This window comes from Triticum dicoccoides, chromosome 1A (genome assembly GCF_002162155.2).
Source record: "Triticum dicoccoides isolate Atlit2015 ecotype Zavitan chromosome 1A, WEW_v2.0, whole genome shotgun sequence".
NCBI lineage: Eukaryota > Viridiplantae > Streptophyta > Magnoliopsida > Poales > Poaceae > Triticum > Triticum dicoccoides.
The window spans coordinates 9,027,087-9,052,438 of record NC_041380.1 but is presented as its reverse complement, the minus strand read 5'-3'; the positions used below and the strand labels follow the sequence as shown (position 1 = coordinate 9,052,438).

Below are 25,352 nucleotides of genomic sequence, written 5' to 3'. Positions count from 1 at the left end.
TTGGCGACCTCGACTTCTAACTGTTCATCTGTTCTTCCAGCTATCACTGCAGCTGCTGTTCATGGGGAGGACACTCTCGTGGGGGTCAGGTGTCCGGTAGAGGTCTCCTTCTACCAGATCTACCGACAACTCAATGCATGAAGAAATTTTCTCTCACTTCAATCGAGCTACATAGCCCTTTTTGAAGGATTACTGATGACGAGGAAGGAGGTCTAATCGGCTGCTCACTGTTCCTCTGGCATCCATCTGTTTGGGGGACATCAAAATTTGTTTATTGTGCCCTACTGTATCAGGTATCATCCGGATCCCTCTCATCCCAATACTCTAATCGGCTGCTCACTGTTCCTCTGGCATCCATCTAGTTAATTAGGCTCCCTATTATTTTTGTCAGCCAATGTTACTTTCCAAATATTGATGTTCCAGGTATATCTAATTGACAATTGTGCTCTGCATTCTGACGTTGTCTTTCTGGATTCCGATGAAAGTTTTGTTTTGGCACATTCAGGAAAAAGTGCATGGTTTAACCCATGTTTATTTTGATTATAGTTTTTTCCAAAATATTATAGGTGAGAACCATGTTCAAATATTCCAAGTTACCCAGAAGACATGGCAGTACAATAGGGGATCGAAACATGGCTCACATGGTATCAGACTTTGCATTTCTTTAGGGCATGTTCATCTTTATCTCTTTTGGATTCAGAAAAAAAGAAAAACAAATATTGGCATTCAACCATCAGGGGTCATCAATTTATCCGATGCAAGATTGTTTATTCTAAGTGGTTGTTCACCATTTTTTTACATTATTGATTCTCAAGTCACCGGGCCAGGTAATCCCAGGTTATTATGATATTTTTCATTGATATTAGGTTTCAGTTGACATGAATAAGATTAATCACTTTCAAGTTATTTGGGACAAGTATGCAAACCACACGTTCTTTTTTCAAGATCGCACAATCTGCATCCCAAAATTGTTGCATCATGTCTAATTTCTATATCTGACATAAGATATTACAGTGGCATATACCTTCAATGAAAATTACACTCAAGCAACTAATAACTTCTAACTGGTCCCTATTGCCATCTCTCATGTGTAAAAGTACATATATTTCGCTCATCACAATTTTTGCAATTGAATAACAATGTGTCAACTACTTTGTTAAAGATTTTCGTCAAAAGATGCTATTTTTCTTCAACTGTGGTTTCTAAACTAGACATATTCATAGTTTCCTCATGGTGTTTACGCATGACTTTGCTCCATAACTAAAGTTCATACATTTTTAGTCATTTCATTTCGGTTGTTGTCTCAATGATTTGACAAATGGAAGGCCTTCTTGACTCTATAGGCATTCATAGTAAATAGAAGGGGCCCTAAATGGAATGATGAATTTGAAATAGGATAGGGAATTTGTTTGTACGCTCAATAGAAAAGTTAATTGTATGGATAAGTTCAGAAGCTTTCGCAATGTACCCACTGTTTTTATGCTTTCTTCTCCTTGTCTCCACTCTCATTTGTAATATATTGTCTTTTTGAGCCGTTTGGCATGCTAATGTACCGTGACATAGTTCATATTTTTTGCTATGGACCATTAAGAAAAGTCATAGCAAGTTCCCACAGCAACGCGCGGGGTATTTTCTAGTTAATACAAGTTCATTATCACATTATAACCAAAGTACAGTAGTGATCAAATGTTATTATTGAAAAAATTAATACATAAAGTTCATACATAGTTCTCATAGAACAACATATAGATCTCTAGAGCATCTAATTAAAACATACATCGAAACTAACATACAACTATGTAAAACATTTAAATGCAATAACAAATGTGATCACAATCGCAACTAAGGTAATAATTGATCCAACAGCATAATGATACCAAGCCTCAGTATCAATGGCATATTTTCTAATATTTCTAATCTTCAAGTGCATTGCATCCATCTTGATCTTGTGATCATCGACGACATTGGCAACATGCAAATCCAATTCCATCTTCTCCTCCTACATTCTTTTCAATTTTTTCTTCAAGTAATTATTTTCTTTTTCAACAAAATTTAACCTCTCGACAAGAGGGCCGGGTGGAATTTCAGGTTCACATACCTCCTAGATAAAAACATATATGTCACATTGGTCGGCATAATTCTCATAAACACTAAATGAAACAAATAGTTATAAAATATAATATACCACATCCGAATCATAGACAGGACGAGGGCCGACGGGGGCGAATACAACCATGGCACTATATAATAACAAACAATAACAAAAGTAAGAGAATTACACAAGTATCTGAAGGAAATATGCCCTAGAGGCAATAATAAAGTTATTATTTATTTCCTTATATCATGATAAATGTTTATTATTCATGCTAGAATTGTATTAACCGGGAATATAATACATGTGTGAATACATAGACAAACAGAGTGTCACTAGTATGCCTCTACTTGACTATCTTGTTGATTGAAGATGGTTATGTTTCTTAACCATAGACATGAGTTGTCATTTGATTAACGGGATCACATCATTAGGGGAATGATGTGATTGACTTGACCCATTCCGTTAGCTGAGCACTTGATCGTTTAGTTTGTTGCTATTGCTTTCTTCATAACTTATACATGTTCCTATGACTATGAGATTATGCAACTCTCGTTTACCGGAGGAACACTTTGTGTGCTACCAAACGTCAAAACGTAACTGGGTGATTGTAAAGGTGCTCTACAGGTGTCTCTAAAGGTACTTGTTGGGTTGGCGTATTTCGAGATTAGGATTTGTCACTCTGATTGTCGGAGAGGTATCTCTGGGCCCTCTCGGTAATACACATCACTCAAGCCTTGCAAGCATTGCAACTAATAAGTTAGTTGCGGGATGATGTATTACGGAATGAGTAAAGAGACTTGCCGGTAACGAGATTGAACTAGGTATTGAGATACCGACGATCGAATCTCGGGCAAGTAACATACCGATGACAAAGGGAACAACGTATGTTGTTATGCGGTCTGACCGATAAAGATCTTCATAGAATATGTAGGAGCCAATATGAGCATCCAGGTTCCGCTATTGGTTATTGACCGGAGATGTGTCCCGGTCATGTCTACATAGTTCTCCAACCCTTAGGGTCCGCACGCTTAAAGTTTGGTGACGATCGTAATTAAGGTTTTTTGTGTTTTGATGTACTGAAGGTTGTTCGGAGTCCCGGATGTGATCACGGACAAGACGAGGAGTCTCGAAATAATCTAGACATAAAGATTGATATATTGGAAGCCTATATTTGGATATCGGAATCGTTTCGGGTGAAATCGGGATTTTACCAGAGTACCGGGGGGTTACCGGAACCCCCCCCCTGGGGGGGGGGGGTTAATGGGCCTACATGGGCCCTAAGGGAGAAGAGGAGAGCCGGCCAGGGCAGGCCGCGCGCCCCCTCCCCCCTAGTCCAAATAAGACAAGGAAGGGGGGGTGCCGCCCCCCTTTCCTCTTTCCCCCTTCCCCTTTCCTTCTCCAACAAGGCAAGAGGGGGGAGTCCTACTCCCGGTGGGAGTAGGACACCTCCAGGTGCACCCCTAGGGGCCGGCCGCACCTCCCCCTCCCTCCTTTATATACGGGGGCACGGGGCACCCCATGACACACAAGTTCATCTTCGTGATCATTTGTTAGCCGTGTGCGGTGCCCCCTTCCACCATATTCCACCTCGGCCATATTGTAGCGGTGCGTAGGCGAAGCCCTGCGTCGGTAGAACATCATCACCGTCATCACACCGTCGTGCTGACAAAACTCTCCCTCAATACTCGACTGGATCGGAGCTCGAGGGACGTCACCGAGTTGAACGTGTGCAGAACTCGGAGGTGCCGTACGTTCGGTACTTGGATCGGTCAGATCGGGAAGACGTATGAATACTTCCTCTATGTTGTGTCAACGCTTCCATTGCCGGTCTACGAGGGTACATAGACAGCACTCTCCCCTCTCATTGCTATGCATCACCATGATCTTGCGTGTGCGTAGGAATTCTTTTGAAATTACTATGTTTCCCAACAGTGGCATCCAAGCCAGGTTTTATGTGTTGATGTTATATGCACGAGTAGAACACAAGTGAGTTGTGGGCAATATAAGTCATACTGCTTACCAGCATGTCATACTTTGGTTCGGCGGTATTCTTGGATGAAGCGGCCCGGACCGACATTACGGTACGCTTACGCGAGACTGGTTCTACCGACGTGCTTTGCACACAGGTGGCTAGCAGGTGTCAGTTTCTCCAACTTTAGTTAAATCGAGTGTGGCTACGACCGGTCCTTACGAAGGTTAAAACAGCACCAACTTGACAAACTATCGTTGTGGTTTTGATGTGTAGGTAAGAACGGTTCTTGCTAAGCCCGTAGCAGCCACGTAAAACTTGCAAAAACAAAGTAGAGGACGTCTAACTTGTTTTTGCAGGGCATGTTGTGATGTGATATGGTCAAGACATGATGCTAAATTTTATTGTATGAGTTGATCTTGTTTTGTAACCGAGTTATCGGCAACTGGCAGGAGCCATATGGTTGTCGCTTTGTTGTATGAAATGCAATCGCGCTGTAATGCTTTACTTTATCACTAAGCGGTAGCGATAGTCGTGGAAGCATAAGATTGACAAGACGACAACAATGCTACGATGGAGATCAAGGTGTCGCGCCGGTGACGATGGTGATCATGACGGTACTTCAGAGATGGAGATCACAAGTACAAGATGATGATGGCCATATCATATCACTTATATTGATTGCATGTGATGTTTAACTTTTATGTATCTTATCTTGCTTTGATTGACTGTAGCATTATAAGATGATCTCTCACTAAATATCAAGATAAAAGTGTTCTCCCTGAGTATGCACTGTTGCCAAAGTTCGTCGTGCCCAGACACCACGTGATGATCGGGTGTGATAAGCTCTACGTCCATCTACAACGGGTGCAAGCCAGTTTTGCACACGCAGAATACTCAGGTTAAACTTGACGAGCCTAGCATATGCAGATATGGCCTCAAAACACTGAGACCGAAAGGTCGAGCGTGAATCATGTAGTAGATATGATCAACATATTGATGTTCACCATTGAAAGCTACTCCATTTCACGTGATGATCGGTTATGGTTTAGTTGATTTGGATCACGTGATTGAAGGAAATATGCCCTAGAGGCAATAATAAAGTTATTATTTATTTCCTTATATCATGATAGATGTTTATTATTCATGCTAGAATTGTATTAACCGGAAACATAATACATGTGTGAATACATAGACAAACAAAGTGTCACTAGTATGCCTCTACTTGACTAGCTCGTTAATCAAAGATGGTTATGTTTCCTAACCATGAACAATGAGTTGTTATTTGATTAACAAGGTCACATCATTAGTTGAATGATCTGATTGACATGACCCATTCCATTAGCTTAGCACCCGATCGTTTAGTATGTTGCTATTGCTTTCTTCATGACTTATACATGTTCCTATAACTATGAGATTATGCAACTCCCGTTTGCCGGAGGAACACTTTGGGTGCTACCAAACGTCACAACGTAACTGGGTGATTATAAAGGAGCATTACAGGTGTCTCCAAAGGTAGATGTTGGGTTGGCGTATTTCGAGATTAGGTTTTGTCACTCCGATTATCGGAGAGGTATCTCTAGGCCCTCTCGGTAATGCACATCACTTAAGCCTTGCAAGCATTGCAACTAAATGAGTTAGTTGCGGGATGATGTATTACAGAACGAGTAAAGAGACTTGCCGGTAACGAGATTGAACTAGGTACTGGAATACCGACGATCGAATCTCGGGCAAGTAACATACCGATGACAAAGGGAACAACGTATGTTGTTATGCGGTCTGACCGATAAAGATCTTCATAGAATATGTAGGAGCCAATATGGGCATCCAGGTCCCGCTATTGGTTATTGACCGAAGACGTGTCTCGGTCATGTCTACATTGTTCTCGAACCCGTAGGGTCCGCACGCTTAAGGTTACGATGACAGTTATATTATGAGTTTATACATTTTGATGTACCGAAGGATGTTCGGTGTCCCGGATGTGATCACGGACATGACGAGGAGTCTTGAAATGGTCGAGACATAAAGATTGATATATTGGAAGCCTATGTTTGGATGTCGGAAGTGTTCCGGGTGAAATCGGGATTTTACCGGAGTACCGGGAAGGTTACCGGAACCCCCCGGGAGCTAAATGGGCCATGATGGGCCTTAGTGGAAAAGAGAAGAGGCAGCCCTACATGGGCTGTGCGCCTTCCCCTTCCCCTAGTCCTATTAGGACTAGGAGAGGTGGCCGGCCCCCTCTCTCTCTTTTCCCCCTCCGCGAATCCTATTCCAACTAGGATTGGGGGGGGGGGGGAATCCTACTCCCAGAGGGAGTAGGACTCTCCTGGCGCGCCACACCTTGGCCGGCCAGCCTCCCCCCTCTAGTCCTTTATATACTGAAGCAGAGGCACCCTAGAACACACAAGTTGATCCACGTGATCTATTCCTTAGCCGTGTGCGGTGCCCCCTGCCACCATAGTCCTCGATAATACTATAGCGGAGTTTAGGCGAAGCCCTGCTGCTGTAGTGCATCTAGATCGTCACCACGCCGTCGTGCTAATGGAACTCTTCCCCGACACTTTGCTGGATCGGAGTCCAGGGATCGTCATCGAGCTGAACGTGTGCTCGAACTCGGAGGTGCCGTAGTTTCGGTGCTTGATCGGTTGGATCGTGAAGACGTACGACTACTTCCTCTACGTTGTGTCAGCGCTTCCGCAGTCGGTCTGCGTTGGGTACGTACACAACACTCTCCCCTCTCGTTGCTATGCATCACATGATCTTGCGTGTGCGTAGCAAATTTTTTGAAATTACTACGAAACCCATCAGTGGTATCAAAGCCTAGGTTATTTATGTTGATGTTATAAGCACGAGTAGAACACAAGTGAGTTGTGGGCGATATATGTCATACTGCCTACCAGCATGTCATACTTTGGTTTGGCGGCATTGTTGGACGAGACGACCCGGACCAACATTACGCGTACGCTTACGCGAGACTGGTTCCCCCGACGTGCTTTGCACATAGGTGGCTTGCGGGCGACTATCTCTCCAACTTTAGTTGAACCAAGTATGGCTCCGCCCGGTCCTTGCGAAGGTTAAAACAGAGTCTATTTGACAAACTATTGTTGTGGTTTTGATGCGTAGGTGAGATTGGTTCTTGCTTAAGCCCGTAGCAGCCACGTAAAACTTGCAACAACAAAGTAGAGGACGTCTAACTTGTTTTTGCAGGGCATGTTGTAATGTGATATGGTCAAGAAATGATGCTGAATTTTATTGTATGAGATGATCATGTTTTGTAACCGAGTTATCGGCAACTGACAGGAGCCTTATGGTTGTCGTTTTATTGTATGCAATGAAATCGCGATGTAATGCTTTACTTTATTACTAAGCGGTAGTGATAGTCGTGGAAGCACAAGCTTGGCAAGACGACAACGATGCTAGGATGGAGATCAAGGTGTCACGCCAGTGACGATGGTGATCACGACGGTGCTTCGGAGATGGAGATCACAAGCACAAGTTGATGATGGCCATATCATATCACTTATATTGATTGCATGTGATGTTTATCCTTTTATGCATCTTATCTTGCTTTGATTGACGGTAGCATTATAAGATGATCTCTCACTAAATTATCAAGAAGTGTTCTCCCTGAGTATGCACCGTTGCGAAAGTTCTTCGTGCTGAGACACCACGTGATGATCGGGTGTGATAGGTTCTACGTTCAAATACAACGGGTGCAAAACAGTTGCACACGCGGAATACTCAGGTTATACTTGACGAGCCAAGCATATACAGATATGGCCTCGGAACACGGAGACCGAAAGGTCGAGCGTGAATCATATAGTAGATATGATCAACATAATGATGTTCACCATTGAAAACTACTCCATCTCACGTGATGAACGGTTATGGTTTAGTTGATTTGGATCACGTAATCACTTAGAGGATTAGAGGGATGTCTATCTAAGTGGGAGTTCTTTAATTAACTTGATTGACTGAACTTAAATTTATCATGAAACTTAGTACCTGATTAGTATCTTGCTTGTTTATGTTTGATTGTAGATAGATGTCTCGTGCTGTTGTTCCGTTGAATTTTAATGTGTTCCTTGAGAAAGCAAAGTTGAAAGATGATGGTAGCAATTACACGGACTGGGTCCGTAACTTGAGGATTATCCTCATTGCTGCACAGAAGAATTACGTCCTGGAAGCACCGCTGGGTGCCAGGCCTGCTGCAAGAGCAACGCCAGATGTTATGAACGTCTGGCAGAGCAAAGCTGATGACTACTCAATAGTTCAGTGTGCCATGCTTTACGGCTTAGAATCGGGACTTCAACAACATTTTGAACGTCATGGAGCATATGAGATGTTTCAGGAGTTGAAGTTAATATTTTAAGCAAATGCCCGGATTGAGAGATATGAAGTCTCCAATAAGTTCTATAGCTACAAGATGGAGGAGAACAGTTCTGTCAGTGAGCATATACTCAAAATGTCTGGGTATAATAATCACTTGATTCAATTGGGAGTTAATCTTCCAGATGATAGCATCATTGACAGAATTCTTCAATCACTGCCACCAAGCTACAAGAGCTTCGTGATGAACTATAATATGCAAGGGATGAACAAGACTATTCCCGAGCTCTTCGCGATGCTGAAAGCTGCGGAGGTAGAAATCGAGAAGGAGCATCAAGTGTTGATGGTCAACAAGACCACTAGTTTCAAGAAAAAGGGCAAAGGGAAGAAGAAGGGGAACTTCAAAAAGAGCGGCAAGCAAGTTGCTACTCAAGAGAAGAAACCCAAACCTGGACCTAAGCCTGAAACTGAGTGCTTCTATTGCAAGCAGACTGGTCACTGGAAGCGGAACTGCCCCAAGTATTTGGCGGATAAGAAGGATAGCAAGGTGAACAAAGGTATATGTGATATACATGTTATTGATGTGTACCTTACTAATGCTCGCAGTAGCACCTGGGTATTTGATACTGGTTCTGTTGCTAATATTTGCAACTCGAAACAGGGACTACGGAACAAGCGAAGATTGGTTAAGGACGAGGTGACGATGTGCGTGGGAAACGGTTCCAAAGTCGATGTGATCGCAGTCGGCATGCTACCTCTACATCTACCTTCGGGATTAGTATTAGACCTAAATAATTGTTATTTGGTGCCAGCGTTAAGCATGAACATTATATCTGGATCTTGTTTGATGCGAGACGGTTATTCATTTAAGTCAGAGAATAATGGTTGTTCTATTTATATGAGTAATATCTTTTATGGTCATGCACCCTTGAAGAGTGGTCTATTCTTGTTGGATCTCGATAGTAGTAACACACATATTCATAATGTTGAAGCCAAAAGATGCAGAGTTGATAATGATAGTGCAACTTATTTGTGGCACTGCCGTTTAGGTCATACCGGTGTAAAGCGCATGAAGAAACTCCATTCTGATGGACTTTTGGAACCACTTGATTATGAATCACTTGGTACTTGCGAACCGTGCCTCATAGGCAAGATGACCAAAACGCCATTCTCCGGTACTATGGAGAGAGCAACAGATTTGTTGGAAATCAAACATACAGATGTATGTGGTCCGATGAATATTGAGGCTCGTGGCGGATATCGTTATTTTCTCACCTTCACGGATGATTTAAGCAGATATGGGTATATCTACTTAATGAAACATAAGTCTGAAACATTTGAAAAGTTCAAGGAATTTCAGAGTGAAGTTGAAAATCATCGTAACAAGAAAATAAAGTTTCTACGATCTGATTGTGGAGGAGAATATTTGAGTTACGAGTTTGGTGTACATTTGAAAAATTGTGGAATAGTTTCGCAACTCACGCCACCCGGAACACCTATGTGTAATGGTGTGTCCGAACGTCGTAATCATACTTTACTGGATATGGTGCGATCTATGATGTCTCTTACTGATTTACCACTATCGTTTTGGGGATACGCTCTAGGGACGGCCGCATTCACGTTAAATAGGGCACCATCAAAATCCATTGAGACGACGCCTTATGAACTGTGGTTTGGCAAGAAACCAAAGTTGTCGTTTCTAAAAGTTTGGGGCTGCGATGCTTATGTGAAAAAGCTTCTACCTGATAAGCTCGAACCCAAATCGGAGAAATGTGTCTTCATAGGATATCCAAAGGAAACTAGATACACCTTCTATCACAGATCCGAAGGCAAGACTTTTGTTGCTAAATTCGGAAACTTTCTGGAGAAGGAGTTTCTCTCGAAAGAAGTGAGTGGGAGGAAAGTAGAACTTGACGAGGTAACTGTACCTGCTCCCTTATTGGAAAGTAGTACATCACAGAAAACTATTTCCGCGACACCTACACCAGTCAGTGAGGAAGCTAATGATCATGATCATGAAACTTCCGAACAAGATACTACTGAACCTCGTAGATCAACAAGAGTAAGATCCGCACCAGAGTGGTACGGTAATCCTGTTCTGGAAGTCATGTTATTAGATCATGATGAACCTACGAACTATGAAGAAGCGATGGTGAGCCCAGATTCCGCAAAGTGGCTTGAAGCCATGAAATCTGAGATGGGATCCATGTATGAGAACAAAGTGTGGACTTTGGTTGACTTGCCCGATGATCGGCAAGCAATTGAGAATAAATGGATCTTCAAGAAGAAGACTGACGCTGACGGTAATATTACTGTCTACAAAGCTCGACTTGTCGCAAAAGGTTTTTGGCAAGTTCAAGGGATTGACTACGATGAGACCTTCTCACCCGTAGCGATGCTTAAGTCTGTCCGAATCATGTTAGCAATTGCCGCATTTTATGATTATGAAATTTGGCAGATGGATGTCAAAACTGCATTCCTGAATGGATTTCTGGAAGAAGAGTTGTATATGATGCAACCAGAAGGTTTTGTCAATCCAAAGGGAGCTAACAAAGTGTGCAAGCTCCAGCGATCCATTTATGGACTGGTGCAAGCCTCTCGGAGTTGGAATAAACGTTTTGATAGTGTGATCAAAGCATTTGGTTTTATACAGACTTTTGGAGAAGCCTGTATTTACAAGAAAGTGAGTGGGAGCTCTGTAGCATTTCTGATATTATATGTGGATGACATATTGTTAATTGGAAATGATATAGAATTTCTGGATAGCATAAAGGGATACTTGAATAAGAGTTTTTCAATGAAAGACCTCGGTGAAGCTGCATACATATTAGGCATTAAGATCTATAGAGATAGATCAAGACGCTTAATTGGACTTTCACAAACAACATACCTTGACAAAATTTTGAAGAAGTTCAAAATGGATCAAGCAAAGAAAGGATTCTTGCCTGTGTTACAAGGTGTGAAATTGAGAAAGACTCAATGCCCGACCACTGCAGAAGATAGAGAGAATATGAAAGATGTTCCCTATGCATCAGCAATAGGATCTATCATGTATGCAATGTTGTGTACCAGACCTGATGTGTGCCTTGCTATAAGTCTAGCAGGGAGGTACCAAAGTAATCCAGGAGTGGATCATTGGACAGCGGTCAAGAACATCCTGAAATACCTGAAAAGGACTAAGGATATGCTTCTCGTATATGGAGGTGAAAAAGAGCTCGTCGTAAAAGGTTACGTTGATGCAAGCTTTGACACTGATCCGGACGATTCTAAATCGCAAACCGGATACGTGTTTACATTAAACGGTGGAGCTGTCAGTTGGTGCAGTTCTAAACAAAGCGTCGTAGCGGGATCTACATGTGAAGCGGAGTACATAGCTGCTTCGGAAGCAACAAACGAAGGAGTCTGGATGAAGGAGTTCATATCCGATCTAGGTGTCATACCTAGTGCATCGGGTCCAATGAAAATCTTTTGTGACAATACTGGTGTAATTGCCTTGGCAAAGGAATTCAGATTTCACAAGAGGACCAATCACATCAAGAGACGCTTCAATTCCATCCGGGATCTAGTCCAGGTGGGAGACATAGAGATTTGCAAGATACATACAGATCTGAATGTTGCAGACCCATTGACTAAGCCTCTTCCACGAGCAAAACATGATCAGCACCAAGGCTCCATGGGTGTTAGAATCATTACGGTGTAATCTAGATTATTGACTCTAGTGCAAGTGGGAGACTGAAGGAAATATGCCCTAGAGGCAATAATAAAGTTATTACTTATTTCCTTATAAGCATGATAAATGTTTATTATTCATGCTAGAATTGTATTAACCGGAAACATAATACATGTGTGAATACATAGACAAACAAAGTGTCACTAGTATGCCTCTACTTGACTAGCTCGTTAATCAAAGATGGTTATGTTTCCTAACCATGAACAATGAGTTGTTATTTGATTAACGAGGTCACATCATTAGTTGAATGATCTGATTGACATGACCCATTCCATTAGCTTAGCACCCGATCGTTTAGTATGTTGCTATTGCTTTGTTCATGACTTATACATGTTCCTATAACTATGAGATTATGCAACTCCCGTTTGCCGGAGGAACACTTTGGGTGCTACCAAACGTCACAACGTAACTGGGTGATTATAAAGGAGCATTACAGGTGTCTCCAAAGGTAGATGTTGGGTTGGCGTATTTCGAGATTAGGTTTTGTCACTCCGATTGTCGGAGAGGTATCTCTGGGCCCTCTCGGTAATGCACATCACTTAAGCCTTGCAAGCATTGCAACTAAATGAGTTAGTTACGGGATGATGTATTACAGAACGAGTAAAGAGACTTGCCGGTAACGAGATTGAACTAGGTACTGGAATACCGACGATCGAATCTCGGGCAAGTAACATACCGATGACAAAGGGAACAACGTATGTTGTTATGCGGTCTGACCGATAAAGATCTTCGTAGAATATGTAGGAGCCAATATGGGCATCCAGGTCCCGCTATTGGTTATTGACCGAAGACGTGTCTCGGTCATGTCTACATTGTTCTCGAACCCGTAGGGTCCGCACGCTTAAGGTTACGATGACAGTTATATTATGAGTTTATACATTTTGATGTACCGAAGGATGTTCGGAGTCCCGGATGTGATCACGGACATGACGAGGAGTCTCGAAATGGTCGAGACATAAAGATTGATATATTGGAAGCCTATGCTTGGATATCGGAAGTGTCCCGGGTGAAATCGAGATTTTACCGTAGTACCGGGAAGGTTACCGGAACCCCCCGGGAGCTAAATGGGCCATGATGGGCCTTAGTGGAAAAGAGAAGAGGCAGCCCTACATGGGCTGTGCGCCTCCCCCTTCGCCTAGTGATATTAGGACTAGGAGAGGTGGCCGGCCCCCTCTCTCTCTTTTCCCCCTCCGCGAATCCTATTCCAACTAGGATTGGGGGGAATCCTACTCCCAGAGGGAGTAGGACTCTCCTGGAGCACCACACCTTGGCCGGCCAGCCTCCCCCCTCTAGTCCTTTATATACTGAGGCAGAGGCACCCTAGAACACACAAGTTGATCCACGTGATCTATTCCTTAGCCGTGTGCGGTGCCCCCTGCCACCATAGTCCTCGATAATACTGTAGCGGAGTTTAGGCGAAGCCCTGCTGCTGTAGTGCATCAAGATCGTCACCACGCCATCGTGCTGACGGAACTCTTCCCCGACACTTTGCTGGATCGGAGTCCGGGGATCGTCAACGAGCTGAACGTGTGCTCGAACTCGGAGGTGCCGTAGTTTCGGTGCTTGATCGGTTGGATCGTGAAGACGTACGACTACTTCCTCTACGTTGTGTCAGCGCTTCTGCAGTCGGTCTGCGTTGGGTACGTAGACAACACTCTCCCCTCTCGTTGCTATGCATCACATGATCTTGCGTGTGCATAGGAATTTTTTTGAAATTACTACGAAACCCATCAGTGATCACTTAGAAGATTATAGGGCTATCTTTCTAAGTGGGAGTTCTTAAGTAATATGATTAATTGAACTTAAATTTATCATGAACTTAGTACCTGATAGTATCTTGCTTGTCTATGTTTGATTGTAGATAGATGGCCTGTGCTGTTGTTCCGTTGAATTTTAATGCGTTCCTTGAGAAAGCAAAGTTGAAAGATGATGATAGCAATTACACGGACTGGGTCCGTAACTTGAGGATTATCCTCATTGCTGCACAGAAGAATTATGTATTGGAAGCACCGCTAGGTGCTAGGCCTGCTGCTGGAGCAACACGAGATGTTATGAATGTCTGGCAGAGCAAAGCTGATGACTACTCGATAGTTCAGTGTGCCATGCTTTACGGCTTAGAATCGGGACTTCAATGACGTTTTGAACGTCATGGAGCATATGAGATGTTCCAGGAGTTGAAGTTAATATTTCAAGCAAATGCCCAGATTGAGAGATATGAAGTCTCCAATAAGTTCTATAGCTGCAAGATGGAGGAGAATAGTTTTGTCAGTGAACATATACTCAAAATGTCTAGGTATCATAATCACTTAACTCAACTGGGAGTAAATCTTCCTATTGATAGTGTCATTGACAGAGTTCTTCAATCACTGCCACCAAGCTACAAGAGCTTCGTGATGAACTATAACATGCAAGGGATGGATAAGACGATTCTTGAGCTCTTCGCAATGCTAAAGGCTGCGGAGGTAGAAATTAAGAAGAAGCATCAAGTGTTGATGGTCAACAAGACCGCCAGTTTCAAGAAAAAGGGCAAAGGGAAGAAGAAGGGGAACTTCAAGAAGAACAGCAAGCAAGTTGCTGCTCAGGAGAAGAAACCCAAATCTGGACCTAAGCCTGAAACTGAGTGCTTCTACTGCAAGCAGACTGGACACTGGAAGCGGAACTGCCCCAAGTATTTGGCGGATAAGAAGGATGGCAAGGTGAACAAAGGTATATGTGATATACATGTTATTGATGTGTACCTTACTAGAGCTCGCAGTAGCACCTGGGTATTTGATATTGGTTCTGTTGCTAATATTTTTAACTCGAAACAGGGACTACGGATTAAGCGAACACTGGCGAAGGACGAGGTGACGATGCGCGTGGGAAATGGTTCCAAAGTCGATGTGATCGCAGTCGGCGCGCTACCTCTATATCTACCTTCGGGATTAGTATTAGACCTAAATAATTGTTATTTGGTGCCAGCGTTGAGCATGAACATTATATCTGGATCTTGTTTGATGCGAGACGGTTATTCATGTGAATCAGAGAATAATGGTTGTTCTATTTATATGAGTAATATCTTTTATGGTCATGCGCCCTTGAAGAGTGGTCTATTTTTTATGAATCACGATAGTAGTGATACACATATTCATAATGTTGAAGCCAAAAGATGCAGAGTTGATAATGATAGTGCAACTTATTTGTGGCACTGCCGTTTAGGTCATATCGGTGTAAAGCGCATGAAGAAACTCCATACTGATGGACTTTTGGAATCACTTGATTATGAATCACTTGGTACTTGCGAACCGTGCCTCGTGGGCAAGATGACTAAAACGCCGTTCTCCGGTACTATGGAGAGAGCAACAGATTTGTTGGAAATCATGCATACAGATGTATGTGGTCCGATGAATGTTGAGGCTCATGGAGGATATCGTTATTTTCTCACCTTCACAGAAGATTTAAGCAGATATGGGTATATCTACTTAATGAAACATAAGTCTGAAACATTTGAAAAGTTCAAAGAATTTCAGAGTGAAGTTGAAAATCATCATAACAAGAAAATAAAATTTCTACAATCTGATCGTGGAGGAGAATATTTGAGTTACGAGTTCGGTCTACATTTGAAACAATGCGGAATAGTTTCGCAACTCACGCCACCCGGAACACCACAGCGTAATGGTGTGTCCGAACTTCGTAATCGTACTTTATTAGATATGGTGCGATCTATGATGTCTCTTACTGATTTACCGCTATCGTTTTGGGGTTATGCTTTAGAGACGGCTGCATTAACGTTAAATAGGGCACCATCGAAATCCGTTGAAACGACGCCTTATGAACTGTGGTTTGGCAAGAAACCAAAGTTGTCGTTTTTGAAAGTTTGGGGCTGCGATGCTTATGTGAAAAAGCTTCAACCTGATAAGCTCGAACCCAAATCGGAGAAATGTGTCTTCATAGGATACCCAAAGGAGACTGTTGGGTACACCTTCTATCACAGATCCGAAGGCAAGACATTCGTTGCTAAGAATGGATCCTTTCTAGAGAAGGAGTTTCTCTCGAAAGAAGTGAGTGGGAGGAAAGTAGAACTTAATGAGGTAACTGTACCTGCTCCCTTATTGGAAAGTAGTACATCACAGAAACCGGTTTCTGTGACACCTATACCAATTAGTGAGGAAGCTAATGATAATGATCATGAAACTTCAGATCAAGTTACTACCGAACCTCGTAGATCAACAAGAGTAAGATCCGCACCAGAGTGGTACGGTAATCCTGTTCTGGAAGTCATGCTACTAGATCATGATGAACCTACGAACTATGAAGAAGCGATGGTGAGCCCAGATTCCGCAAAATGGCTAGAAGCCATGAAATCTGAGATGGGATCCATGTATGAGAACAAAGTGTGGACTTTGGTTGACTTGCCCGTTGATCGGCAAGCAATAGAGAATAAATGGATCTTCAAGAAGAAGACTGACGCTGACGGTAATGTTACTGTCTACAAAGCTCGACTTGTTGCGAAAGGTTTTCGACAAGTTCAAGGGATTGACTATGATGAGACCTTCTCAACCGTAGCGATGCTTAAGTCTGTCCGAATCATGTTAGCAATTTCCGCATTTTATGATTATGAAATTTGGTAGATGGATGTCAAAACTGCATTCCTGAATGGATTTCTGGAAGAAGAGTTGTATATGATGCAACCGAAAGGTTTTGTCGATCGAAAGGGAGCTAACAAAGTGTGCAAGCTCCAGCGATCCATTTATGGACTGGTGCAAGCCTCTCGGAGTTGGAATAAACGCTTTGATAGTGTGATCAAAGCATTTGATTTTGTACAGACTTTTGGAGAAGCCTGTATTTACAAGAAAGTGAATGGGAGCTCTGTAGCATTTCTAATACTATATGTGGATGACATATTACTGATTGGAAATGATATAGAATTTCTGGATAGCATAAGGGGATACTTGAATAAGAGTTTTTCAATGAAAGACCTCGGTGAAGCTGCTTACATATTGGGCATTAAGATCTATAGAGATAGATCAAGACGCTTAATTGGACTTTCACAAAGCACATACCTTGACAAAGTTTTGAAGAAGTTCAAAATGGATCAAGCAAAGAAAGGGTTCTTGCCTGTGTTACAAGGTGTGAAGTTGAGTAAGACTCAATGTCCGACCACCGCAGAAGATAGAGAGAAAATGATAGATGTTCCCTATGCTTCAGCCATAGGCTCTATCATGTATGCAATGATGTGTACCGGACCTGATGTGTGCCTTGCTATAAGTCTAGTAGGGAGGTACCAAAGTAATCCAGGAGTGGATCATTGGACAACGGTCAAGAACATCCTGAAGTACCTGAAAAGGACTAAGGATATGTTTCTTGTATATGGAGGTGACAAAGAGCTCATCATAAATGGTTACGTTGATGCAAGCTTTGACACTGATCCGGACGATTCTAAATCACAAACCGGATACATGTTTATACTGAACGGTGGAGCTGTCAGTTGGTGTAGTTCTAAACAAAGCGTCGTAGCGGGTTCTACATGTGAAGCGAAGTACATAGCTGGTTCAGAAGCAGCAAATGAAGGAGTCTGGATGAAGGAGTCCATATCTGATCTAGGTGTCATACCTAGTGCATTGGGTCCAATGAAAATCTTTTGTGACAATACTGGTGCAATTGCCTTGGCGAAGGAATCCAGATTTCACAAGAGAACCAAGCACATCAAGAGACGCTTCAATTCCATTCGGGATTTAGTCCAAGTGGGAGACATAGAAATTTGCAAGATACATACGGATCTTAATGTTGCAGACCCGCTGACTAAGCCTCTTCCACGAGCAAAACATGATCAGCACCAAGGCTCCATGGGTGTTAGAATCATTACTGTGTAATCTAGATTATTGACTCTAGTGCAAGTGGGAGACTGAAGGAAATATGCCCTAGAGGCAATAATAAAGTTATTATTTATTTCCTTATATCATGATAGATGTTTATTATTCATGCTAGAATTGTATTAACCGGAAACATAATACATGTGTGAATACATAGACAAACAGAGTGTCACTAGTATGCCTCTACTTGACTAGCTCCTTGATCGAAGATGGTTATGTTTCCTAACCATAGACATGAGTTGTCATTTGATTAACGGGATCACATCATTAGGAGAATGATGTGATTGACTTGACCCATTCCGTTAGCTTAGCACTTGATCGTTTAGTTTGTTGCTATTGCTTTCTTCATAACTTATACATGTTCCTATGACTATGAGATTATGCAACTCTCGTTTACCGGAGGAACACTTTGTGTGCTACCAAACGTCACAACGTAACTGGGTGATTGTAAAGGTGCTCTACAGGTGTCTCTAAAGGTACTTGTTGGGTTGGCGTATTTCGAGATTAGGATTTGTCACTCTGATTGTCGGAGAGGTATCTCTGGGCCCTCTCGGTAATACACATCACTCAAGCCTTGCAAGCATTGCAACTAATAAGTTAGTTGCGGGATGATGTATTACGAAATGAGTAAAGAGACTTGCCGGTAACGAGATTGAACTAGGTATTGAGATACCGATGATCGAATCTCGGGCAAGAAACATACCGATGACAAAGGGAACAACGTATGTTGTTATGCAGTCTGACCGATAAAGATCTTCGTAGAATATGTAGGAGCCAATATGAGCATCCAGGTTCCGCTGTTGGTTATTGACCGGAGATGTGTCTCGGTCATGTCTACATATTTCTCGAACCCGTAGGGTCCGCACGCTTAAAGTTCGGCGATGATCGTAATTAAGGCTTTTTGTGTTTTGATGTACCGAAGGTTGTTCGGAGTACCGAATGTGATGACGGACATGACGAGGAGTCTTGAAATAATCGATACATAAAGATTGATATATTGGAAGCCTATATTTGGATATCGGAATCGTTCCGGGTGAAATCGGGATTTTACCGGAGTACCGGGGGGTTACAGGACCCCCCCCCCTCCCGGGGGGGGGGGGGGGTTAATGGGCCTACATGGGCCCTAAGGGAGAAGAGGAGGGCCAGCCAGGGCAGGCCGCGCGCCCCCTCCCCCTAATCCGAATAGGACAAGGAAGGGGGGCGGCGCTCCCCTTTCCTCTTTCCTCCTTCCCCTTTCCTTCTCCAACAAGGCAAGAGGAGGGAGTCCTACTCCCGGTGGGAGTAGGACTCCTCCAGGCGCACCCCTAGGGGTCGACCGCACCTCCCCCCTCCCTCCTTTATATACGGGGGCAGGGGGCACCCCATGACACACAAGTTGATCTTCGTGATCGTTCCTTACACTACTAGGGAAAAGCCTAGCAGTAGCGCGGGTTTTGGGTGTATCAGTAGCGCGGGCGCCCGCGCTACTGATACGGTGCCACAGCTAACTTGTAGCAGTAGCACGTGTTGACACGCGCTACTGCTATACATGGTTAGTTGTAGCATGCGTTGCAGTACAATGCCACTGCTAATTATCTGTAGCGGGTCTTATACCCCGCGCTACTACTATTACTTTCAAAAGCAAAAAAAATATCTCGATCCCGTGCGTGTTGTCAATGGCAGCAGTTGTTCGATCCAGCGATGGTTGGGGTCGCCGGAGGCATGAACGAGCAGCGGCAGACCAGATCTGGTGGTGGCTGTTGGAGGAGGGCCTGTTTCCATGGAAGAGCAAGGCAGCGGCGTGGGGCTCCTCTTCCCGACCATGCCAGATATGGCCGTCCATGGCGACTACCTGCACGGGCATGGACATGGGATTGTGAGTCAAACTAGAGGGAGAGAGAGAGAAAATAAAACCGAGGGAGAGAGGAAGGAGATGGAGGGAGTAGCGGGGCTGGTCACCGGTGGTTAGGTCTCTGGCATGGTGGCGCGAGGCGGCGGCCTCCTAGACGCCGGTGGAAGACCGGCGAGCTCCTAGGCGCCGGTGGCGCGAGGTGGCGCCCTCTTTCGGTGCCATGGAGGAGGAGGGGCGCATGGGCAAGAGGTCAATGTGAGAACGTATGGAGAGAGAGAGGAGGGAGTGGCGGAAGAGAGGAGGGATTTGGGGGAGGGGGAGGACGGGTGGGGAAAAGGTGGTGGGTGCAGATTAGCAGTAGCGCAGTACGTAAAACGCGTTGCTGCTAAGAAAGTAGCAGCAGCGCGCTTTCGATACAAGCGCTACTGCTAACTGGGACCAAAAGTGTGCCCGATTTGAAAATTAGCAGCAGCGACCTCAGAAAAACCGCGCTACTGCTACAGCTATAGCAGTAGCGCGGCTCGCGGCACCGCGCTACTGCTAAATGGAGTTGGATGGGTGGGCACTGTCGGTCGATATTTGTAGTAGCGCGGGTTATGCGAGCGCGCTACTGCTAAGCACTTGTCAGTAGCGGGTTTTCCACACCCGCGCTACTGCTAATTAGCAGCAGCGCTCCTTTTTGAGCCGCGCTGCTACTAAGATTCTATGTATAGGGTTTTCCCTAGTAGTGTTAGCCGAGCGCGATGCCCCCTTCCACCATATTCCACCTCGGTCATATCGTAGCGGTGCTTAGGCGAAGCCCTGCGTCGGTAGAACATCATCACCGTCATCACGTCGTCGTGCTGACGAAACTCTCCCTCAACACTCGGCTGGATCGGAGCTCGAGGGACGTCACCGAGTGGAACGTGTGCAAAACTCGGAGGTGCCGTACGTTCGGTACTTGGATCGGTCAGATTAGGAAGACGTACGACTACTTCCTCTATGTTGTGTCAATGCTTCCGTTGCCGGTCTACGAGGGTACGTAGACAACACTCTCCCCTCTCGTTGCTATGCATCACCATGATCTTGCGTGTGCGTAGGAATTTTTTTGAAATTACTACGTTCCCCAACAATATCTATCTAAATCATACAGGTAAGAATTTTTTTTTCTTCTAGAAAGAAGATAAAAACAAGAGGCTCACTATGGTGGTGGTGGCGACGAGATCGTCGTGGGCGATCGACGGGGACAGGGACGGCACCCTACACATGTGCAGACTCTAAGAAGTTAACTTCATCTCAAATTGTGCATCTAAATCAAAGGAATTCCCACATAAACTCCTCCACTAAAACCCATGAACCACTCTACTTCTAGAGCATTTGAAATGATCTAAACTAGTAGTGAGAGATGAAATGGTGAAGTTGCTAACCTTTTAGAACACTTGTGTAGTTGGTGCACCGCCAAACCTACACAATCTTGAGGAAAATGTAGCTTGGAGGTCGAGCTTGGAGAGTAGAAAGCTTAAGTGTGGCTCCGACATTTCATCGAACACCTCATGTTCATAGGAGGTGAGAACAGAGAGCGGCATACCTCCCACACGCCGGCCGGCCAAAAAACAGAGGAGTGAGCGGGCAGGGTAGAGCACATATATATATATATATATATATATATATATATATATATATATATATATATATATATATATATATATATATATATATATATATAGGCGTCTATAGGATAGAAGACCGACCTCTAGTCCCGGTTCCAGCCACCAACCGGGACTAAAGGGGCTGCGCAAGGAGCGAGGCCCTTTAGTCCCGGTTCGTGTCTGGAACTGGGACTAAAGGGATCAGACGAAACGGGACTGGTGCCTGCCGAAGCCCGGCCGGCGCCCTGGCCTCACGAACCGGGACTGATGCACCCATTAGTCCCGGTTCGCAACAGAACCGGGATTAATGCTCTTATCTGGCCTGGACCAAAGCCCTGTTTTCTACTAGTGATTGTAGTTATAGAACATAAACATTAATTGCAAACTTGGAGATAAATAACAACTGTTATTATTGCCTCTAGGGCATATCTCCTACATAGACACCCATCACACATTTGAATCTATGTCAATGAATATTTGATGGATCTCAACAGTCATTCTACCATTATTTTTAGTTCGTCCATCACGGTTTGGAGTTTCTATGGATCAACAAGTTTCTTGTAGTATATAAACTAGGCTTCTTAACGGCTCAACTACGAGGCCGAGTGGAATCCACTCGTAATTTTCTTTGAGTTTGGTTCATATGCAAGGCATTATTCCAATATTTTTTGTGTAAAACACAATATATTTATGTTGAGAGATTCAATAATATGAATCCACCCACATTTTAAGCTTTCGATTTGTCATTTCATATAATGTTAGAAACATTTCATAGAGGTAACAAAGAACTCGCCATTTCAACGAAATGTCTCAAACAAATCGCAACACATATTATGATTCAAATTTGCTAAATTATTTCAATGGTATTCAAGAAAAAATTGTTTTTGATTCACAGTTATCAATTTCTTTAATTAAATTCAATTTTTTCAAGAATAATTCATAAATAATCGCTCATATTTTTCTTATTTCAGTTATATGTTAAAATCTTTGACCAAAATTGCATAGAGATCTCACATTAATTTCAATTTTTTTTGTATACAAAAACTTGAAACGTTTCATAGAAGTACCAAATATTGGATTGCTTGAACAAAATGAAATATATGTTTCATAAATTAATAATTAGATAAATTGGTATATGCCATTCAATTATACAGATATTTCAAAATAAATGTCACCAGAATTTCAAATATTTTAGTCATATCCAATGAAATTTGGAAACATTTTATGTAATTAGCAAATGTTTTGATATTTGGAAAAAGTTGTCAAATATATTTCATAAAAATGTTGATATATAAATTAGATCGGTCATATTCAATAAAATGTAGATATTATTTCACATAGGTACAAAATATTTGATTGCATGGAAAGAAGTTGACAAATACATTTCACACCTAATCTTAGCAAACTTAAATTTTTTAGTCATATCTCTTCAATTTCAGAAAAAATTCACCAAGGCAACGCACAAATTTGAAATATTTCTATCATATGCAAATCAAACTGATAAACATTTCATATAGTTACATAATATTTAATTATTTGGAAAATAATCGCAAATATATTTCATAAAGAATGACGAAAAATTAATTAGTTCAGACATATTCATTCTATTTTAGTGAAATCCCATAGAGATAAATGACTTCTAAAATTTAAGTATATGCGATAATGTTTCATCATTTCATGAAGTTTTACCAAGTGGCACCAAGTTTCAAATTCGTAATTTCAATTTTGTCAAAACATGGCCGGCCTACATTGATCCTGTCTCGAGGCCTTTTTAGCATGGAATTAAAATATTCAGAGTGATGATATATAATTTAGACTTGTTGTCCAGGATTTAAGATTTTATAAGCCGGCCATGGCATGAATAGGTTGCCATTTGCCACTGGGCCTGAGGCAGTGAACGAAGATGGAATGGAACTCGTCCACGGTGCGTGCATCGCATGCAAGGAACAAGGAACGCCATGGAAGGAACTCAAGCATCCACGCGGCATGCTTGCAAAGCAGCACCAGAATTATCCGGGGCTGGGCAACCACTCGATCCTTGTTTCTCTGCGCGCGACCTCTCCTGCAACCTCGCGCCACCGAACCCGCGTAGCCCTCCACCGCGAAACCTCGCCACCGGCCGGCCATCCATCTCGATCGACGCGACCGAGGAACACGCTCCCACGCATGCATAGCAGTTCCTATATATCGCGAGAACGCGGGGAGCGGTGGGCACCACACATTGCCGGACGGACGACCTCCAGTTCGTAGATGGATCACCGCGGGCCGCTGTTGCCCGATGGCCGCCGGCTGGCGGCCGCGCTCCTCCTCCTCCTGGCGGCCTGCCTCTCGTCTGCCCGGGCCGTCACCAGCGAGGAGGCCTCCTACATCGCACAACGCCAGCTGCTCGCCATGAGCGAGGCCGGGGTGGGCGAGGACGGCGACCTCCCCGCGGACCTGGAGTCGAGGCCTTGCCTGGAGTTCGACGGCAAGGCCGCCACCGCCAACATGACCTTCCCGAACGATCGCCTCCGCCGCGCCTACATCGGGCTCCAGGCCTGGCGCAAGGCCTTCTACTCCGACCCCAAGAACTTCACCAGCGACTGGGTGGGCGCCGACGTGTGCTCCTACAACGGCGTGGTCTGCGCGCAGGCGCAGGACGACGCCAAGGCCACCGTGGTCGCCGGGATCGACCTCAACGGCGCCGACATCGCCGGCTACCTCCCGCCGGAGCTCGGCCTGCTCACCGACCTCGCCTTCTTCCACATCAACACCAACCGCTTCTGCGGCATCATCCCCAAGAGCATGTCGCGCCTCACCATCCTCTGGGAGTTCGACGTCAGCAACAACCGCTTCGTCGGCCCCTTCCCCTACGTCTGCCTCGAGATGCCCACGCTCAAGTACCTCGACATCCGCTTCAACGAGTTCGAGGGCGAGCTGCCGCCCGCGCTCTTCGACAAGCCCTACGACGCCATCTTCGTCAACAGCAACCGCTTCGTCGGCCCCATCCCGGAGACCATCGGCAACTCCACCGCCTCCGTCGTCGTCTTCGCAAACAACAAGCTCGTCGGATGCATCCCCAAGAGCATCGGCCGCATGGCCAAGACGCTCGACGAGATCATCTTCCTCAACAACACGCTCGAGGGCTGCATGCCGCTCGAGATCGGCATGCTCACCAACACCACCGTCGTCGACGTCAGCGGCAACGGCCTCGTCGGCTCGCTGCCCAAGGAGATCTCCGGCTGCAGCAAGCTCGAGCAGCTCGACGTCTCCAGGAACGTCCTCACCGGCGTCGTGCACGAGGCCATCTGCGAGCTCCCCATGCTCGTCAACTTCAGCTACGCATCCAACTTCTTCGAGTCCGAGTCGTCGCCGTGCATGCCCTCCGACAAATCCGAGGTCAACCTCGACGACGCCAACAACTGCCTCGGCGCGCTCCGCCCCGCACAGAAGACCACGCTCCAGTGCGCGCCCGTGCTCGCGCGCCCCGTCGACTGCAACAAGCACGTGTGTGCCGGGCCGCACCCAACCACGACGCCTTCGCCGGACAGGAAGCAGGCATCACCGCCGGCGCTGTCCCCGATAATTGGGCCAGCAATGGAGATCCCGACGCCGGCACCGGCACCGGCACCAGCACCCGAGCCGGCTGTTTTGGGCCCGATTGTTGGGCCACTTCCACCCAAGGATGAGTATGCTGGTGCTCCGCCACCTCCCAGTTCTGGCTGGCTCCCGTTGACCCCTGAGCGCAAGAAGGCACCTCCGCCGGAAGAATACACGCCTCCGGTGAAGGTGCTTCCGCCACCCGCACCCGAGAAGGTGCTTCCACCACCGACGCCCGTGAAGGTGCTTCCGCCACCCGCACCAGAGAAGAAGGTTCTTCCACCACCAGCGCCGGTTAAGGTGCTTCCGCCACCCGCACCCGAGAAGGTGCTTCCACCA

General features: G+C 44.7%; 1 protein-coding gene across 1 annotated transcript in view; it reads left to right on the top strand.

Moving 5' to 3' along the window:
• Positions 1 to 23,684: 23,684 nt before the first annotated feature.
• LOC119349649 (pollen-specific leucine-rich repeat extensin-like protein 4) overlaps positions 23,685 to 25,352 on the top strand; it is a 3,771-nt gene continuing 2,103 nt past the window's right edge. The window contains exon 1 of the mRNA XM_037617734.1: positions 23,685 to 25,352. Coding sequence (XP_037473631.1) covers positions 23,685 to 25,352 — 1,668 coding nt within the window.